Here is a 5,649-nt window from a genome sequence, read left to right as displayed (position 1 = left end):
GGGGGGCTGCCGGCTGGGCGCCGGGGGTCGGCGGCCTCGGGCGGCCGTCTGCAAAACGACGCTTCGGGTCGATCGGTGAACGGGCTTATGCGCAGATGCGGGTGGTTTTCGTCTCGCTTCTTGAGGACAGGCCGCGGCGGAGGGTCCGTGTCGTCGGCAGGAGGTCGCGGGGACGCGGTTAGAGGCCGGGAGCCGCGGCGGAGCGTCCGTGTCGTCGGCAGGGGGTCGTGGGGCCGCGGCGGAGGGTCGGTGTCGGCAGGGGGTCGTGGAGGTGACGCACGACTTTACTGTCGCGATAGGGTAGGGGACTTGGCTACCGATAGGTCCGCTGGCTGTTCGCCTGCTCGGGGCGCGGCCGGCTGGATGTTTCTCGTTCTGCGGGAGCAGCTGGCCTGGAGGTTCTTCCTGCCCCAGCCCGGTCGCCGCCCACCAGAACCTTCTGTGCCGATTGCGTAGGATGCGGTGCAGCGCACGCCTGGAAACTCCTTACTGAAAGGTAATTCTTGTGCTTTGGCACTTTGTGTGTCCCTTCGCAGACCCCTTTGCTGATGCAACTAAGGGCGACGACTTACTCCCGGCAGGGACCGAGGATTACATCCATATAAGGATCCAGCAGCGGAACGGCAGGAAGACGCTGACCACTGTCCAGGGCATCGCCGACGACTATGACAAGAAGAAACTTGTGAAAGCCTTCAAAAAGGTAAGGGCGTTGGGAAGAAAAGATTAAACCACAGTCCAGGCTGCGCTCCCCAGTGGGACACCCTCACCTGAGTCCCGCAGAGCTGGTAACGGGACCGGGCTCAGGAGGGCCACCTCGCTTCTGATTAACACCGGCTACTTATGCGGGCCTCCCATTTTAAAATGAGATCTGTGTGCCGTTCACACAAAGTGAAATGTGAAATCATTCAGTGCCTTCCTTTCCTGTGTGTTTCCTGCTGGGTCACTTGCAAATGAATTCGGGAGCGTTGGAGGTCACGGGAGAGGGGGTCACGGGAGACAAGGTGTCTCCTAAACAGGAGCAGGCCTCCTGAAGTAGTGCTGGTCTGGGGCGAAGACAAAACCTCCGCGGACTGACTCCATCGCGTGCCGCGTCTCCTCCTGCAGAAATTCGCCTGTAATGGCACTGTGATCGAGCATCCTGAGTACGGAGAGGTCATTCAGCTTCAAGGTGACCAGAGGAAGAACATTTGCCAGTTTCTCTTGGAGGTGAGTGACTGGGTGCCCGAGGCACAGCCTTGGGATTGCTTCCAGAATTGGATTCCAGGGCAGAGCGAGTGGTCTCTTATTTAGCAAAAAAAATCACGTGAAGGAGGTAAATTGGTTAATTGAGAAAGAAGTACAGAGTCGGCACTTATTTCAACGGCAGTCGAACCCTTTGTTTGGCTTATCTCGTGACTGGAGTGACCTGCTCGCCCGTGTTTGGGCGCGCTGTGGCGTGCGGGTCTGTTGAATTGTTAACAGCACACGGCGCAAGGCCCGGTGCCGCAGCAGACTCAGCGCTGACTGCTTTCATGTCGCTGCTCCATGTGTTCTTGGGGCTGAGCGCCTGCGCTCCTGAGTTGTCCTGTTCAATTCTGTCTTGCAGGTCGGCATCGTCAAGGAGGAGCAGCTGAAGGTTCATGGCTTCTAACATGACCCAAATGCGCGGAGAATTTCTTGAATAATTTTGTTCTCTAAACCCAGTTTGGCTGCCTTGTGCAATGATTCTCTGCAGTGAACGGACTTCTCACGTATTTAATCACTCAGACTCCCACCCACACCTGCATGATTACAGAAAACACGGGGTATGGAGGCCGGTGACACACAAGAAGATCGCAGTGAGATGGTAACACAACCCCGTAGTCACCTTAACATGTTTCCAATGGAAAATATTTTGTTTTGAGTGTTTTGTTTGTTTATTGTTCAGTTTCTCTGTCATCTGATTAAATGCTTTTCTGTTGTATTAAACCCTGTATGTTGCAGCTTAACAATAAAAAGACATCCCTGAACCCTTCCGTGAGCAGTTAGGCCCCCAAATCTGAGCGAGTAAATACACGGGCTTTGTGTTTCGTAGTCAGAGTCGGAGGTCCGCGAGTGTTGTGTCTAATTAGCGTTCACCTGCTGTGGATCCCGGAGCTGGAGGGGAGCCTCGGTTGCAGATTTGGGTTCTTCCTGCGCGGACGTACAGAGGAGAGAGAACGGGACCCGAGTCCGGCCAGAGGCCGGGCTGGTCAGAGCGCGGTGCTCAAGTGTTAAGATAGGACGTGCAGTTGAAGTTCCAAAGTCCTAGCGCGGACTGCTGCCGTGTGCTTGGGTCACGTTCCTGCAGGGCCAGCACGACCCTCTCCCCGAGCCCCGGGCAATACAGCAGGCTCTGACCCGAAATAAACGCAGCGCGCGCACGGCCCTCCCGGTGAGGACGAGGTGCAGGCCGTCTTACCCAGAGTGCCAGGAGCGGGGGTCGCCGCCCCGGTCCCGCCAGAAAACCCACGCGCCTTCCCTGCCTCGGGGGTTTTGGTCTGTGTTCCTCCACCCGCAGCCCTGGGTGGTCACGTGGGGGGGGGAGAAACGGATCCCCAGCACGAGTGCCAGGCCCCTGCTCTTTGTGGCGCAGTAACGGCCTGCTCCATGACATCAGCCGTGTCGCCGAGACGCGTCCGCAGGTGCGTGCGGTGAGGATGGCGCTGAGGGGGGGCAGTGCCTCGTTGGCCACCACTGCCCGCACCAGCTGAAGCCTCGCCCCCTCTCTTGAGGATATTGCTTTTGGACAAACAAAATGGGCCCCCATAGTTGACCCTTAAAGACACTGAGTAATAGACTCTGTGACTCTCACCCCGTACTGTTTGAATCGAGAGACTGGTACTGGGAAGTGAGTGCCCCGGAACACAGTGCCAAGTTTGGCAAGCTCGCCTCTGAAAAGCAAGATAATTTGAATAAGAAGATTAAGCTGTTTACAAGCATTTTTCAACTTCCCTGAGAAATCCTCACTTTCCTATCTGTACCATTTTGTAATGATTCCACCTCTAGTTGAGAGGTGCTGTGGAAACAGTTTAGGAAAACGATAAAGCAGAAATCTAAGTTAACATGTACGTTCCAGAGTTGCCGTCTCATTGCGGTGGATTTAAAATAGGAGAGCCAAACGAACACCCAAGTGGCTCCGTCCCTTGAGCATCCGACTTTGGCTCAGGTCATAAGCTCATGAGTTAGAGCCTCGTGTTGGGCAGGGTGCTGACAGCTCCGAGCCTGGAGCTGCCTCAGATACTGGGTCTTCCTCTCTTTCAGCCCTTGCCCTGCTTGGGCTCTGTCTGTCTATCTCTCAAATAAATGTAAAAAAAATAAAACCTGAACAAAGAAGGTGGAGGGAAGAGGGAAACCTCGTAAGTAAAAAGGGACTTCATCTTGGCGCCCATAGATAGGTCCTCCGGTCATCAGTGCATCAGGCCGCTCCCACTGCATGAATCAAAAACCTTGAGCAAAACTGGATTTCTTGGAGGAGCACCTCTCTCGGCCTCCCTTGAGCCTGGGAGCCGCAGGCACCCGACTGGACCCCTCCCCTGGCGGGCAGTCCCCATGCGTAGAGCAGGAACAGATCATGCACCTTTCTCTCTTGTGTTTGCGATGCAATGGAGAGAAAGGACATAACAGCTACAGATTTCTGCAATTTTACTGAAACTTCATCAGAGGGTGAACTTGGAATAAATATGACCCCCATGTGGGGGAGTGAGCCTCAGAGGCACGTGAAGGCGCGGGAGCAGGGCTAAGCGCGCGTGTCTGCGTCACCAGCAAGGGGACCGGGCAGCCCTGCGTAACTGAGGAGTGAAAACAATGACGTCTTAACAGATGCACCAAAAATAGCTAGCCGAGGGGCGTTGTTCCTTGTGCTGCTCCTGTGGGAGCTCTTAGATCTGCAGGTCTTAAGTGGTCTGTCCTTTGAGGATCCAAAATGGAAAATATCGAATAGAGGACAAGTACGTTTGTCCCTGAACCTCCAGACTTGGCAGAGGTCCTGGCGAAGGCTGTAGGAAGCGAACCTTTGGTGGAGGTGCAGCCTGGAGTAAAGTGCTGCTGGCAGTGAGGCAGCAGCCTCGGATCTCAGACGCCCTGGGGCAGAGGAAGGCCTTGGAAGGCAGGCCGAGGTCCGTGGGAAGTCCGGTAACAGTACCTGTTCTCAAGCATCCTACAAAGGGGGTGCCTCTGAAACAGAGCAGTTCTATTCCTAGTCACATGGCAGTTAATCGAAAAACTTAAGAAGCAGAGTGTGAACAGAGATCCGTGTGCCACCGGCGACCTCCAGCTAAAGGAATGGGTGTTACAGTTCATGGAGAATCAGCCCCACCAGGATGCCCACGGCCTCGCTCAGAGGGGTCCCCTTCCCAGGCCAGAACTCCTCGTGGGCAGGGACGAGGGAGGCGCGCCCTGCTGGAACTGGCACCGAGGACCCTCACTGGCGGCAGGTTGCAGCCGGCTGCCCTTGCGTGACAGGCAGGCGACAGCCGGGAAACACGGTGCTTGCCTGGGATCCAGGGGCCAAGCGAGCCCGCCAGGACGAAGCAGGAGCCACACCCTGTGCTGGACTCTCGTGTTTGACAGCTCCTTCTGGGTGGCATGTTGCCATTTAGCTCCCTTTTTACCTGGGTAGTGGAAGCTTGGGGAAATGTCCTTCATCAGAGGAATGGCTGTCTTTCTTCACTCGCGGAGAATCATTCCGAGTGGAATTAGTGCCAGAAAGGGGAGGGCATTTCAAACTGTCCTTGGATGCCCCTCATCCAGGCGTTATTGTGTTCAAGGACTCCCAGCCGGAGGGGGGGCACTCCCGCCTGACAGAGAACAGAAATGCCCGCCTAAGATCAGGCTTGGCCGTGAGGACGCCCACGGGGCTCAGGTAGCTCATCAGCCTGGTCTTGACCCTAGCCAGCGGGGCAGGAGGTCTGCCGCGGTCCTCAGTCCTGCTCCCAGTGAGCTCAGGCCGTGGTTGGAATTACGGTTGGTGCCTTCGTCTCCAAGGAATGAACAGTGTCAGACGGTTTTCCCGCAACAGGCAAGGACACACGTAGGGGCCACTTATTCACGGCACAAAAGGAGACTAATGTCCAAGCCGAAATCCCCCACAGGGAATCGAGGTGATCTCAGCCCCCTAAGGGGGCCCCAGCTGAGGTGCTCTGCTCCAGCCTGGTGGGTTCTGAAGGGCCTCTGGGCACGCAAACCGGTTCTAAAGGAGGCTAACCCTCACCCCCGGGTTTGTCTCCAAGTGTCCTTCCCCGTTCTTAGCGGGACCCCAGGCCCATGCGTCCGCGAACAGTGCGGCAGTGGAGACAGAATCAGCAAGCACTTTAATCCGCATAAACCGTGGCAAGTTCTGCGGAAAAGCCATCACCAAGGATTTGGAGAGAAGTCTAACTATTTGAAGTAGGAAAAAAGCCCACCTACTCCCTGGTCACGAAGTGAGTGCCGCTCTGTGCTCTTCGATGCCATTGGCTTGTTAGAGGCACAGGAGGTGTTAGCCTGACATTCAGACTACTCGGGAGCCGCGGCGGCCCGCTTGGGAGCCCAGGGCTGTCTGAATACACAACATAGGCTGCCCGGAGTTGGGCTACTGAAGAAGCAGGGAATTAAAAGGACAGGGGACGAGGGGACAGATCAGGGCACGTGTGTAGCCCTTGAACACCCCCT

The 5,649-nt window shown here is 56.0% G+C and overlaps 1 protein-coding gene across 1 annotated transcript in view; it reads left to right on the top strand.

Annotated features, from left to right (window-relative positions):
* Positions 1-1,994, top strand: part of EIF1B (eukaryotic translation initiation factor 1B) — a 2,537-nt gene extending 543 nt beyond the window's left edge. Inside the window, exons 2-4 of the mRNA XM_029940500.1 lie at positions 537-700; positions 1,105-1,206; positions 1,586-1,994. Of these exons, the coding sequence (XP_029796360.1) occupies positions 537-700; positions 1,105-1,206; positions 1,586-1,630 (311 nt within the window). The 3' untranslated portion in view covers positions 1,631-1,994. The remainder of the gene's footprint in view (positions 1-536; positions 701-1,104; positions 1,207-1,585) is intronic.
* Positions 1,995-5,649: the final 3,655 nt, after the last annotated feature.

The sequence above is a fragment of the Suricata suricatta genome, chromosome 5 (assembly GCF_006229205.1).
Source record: "Suricata suricatta isolate VVHF042 chromosome 5, meerkat_22Aug2017_6uvM2_HiC, whole genome shotgun sequence".
NCBI classification, from domain to species: domain Eukaryota; kingdom Metazoa; phylum Chordata; class Mammalia; order Carnivora; family Herpestidae; genus Suricata; species Suricata suricatta.
Note: the sequence above shows the minus strand (reverse complement) of the source record. Positions and strands in the feature narration are given on the sequence as shown.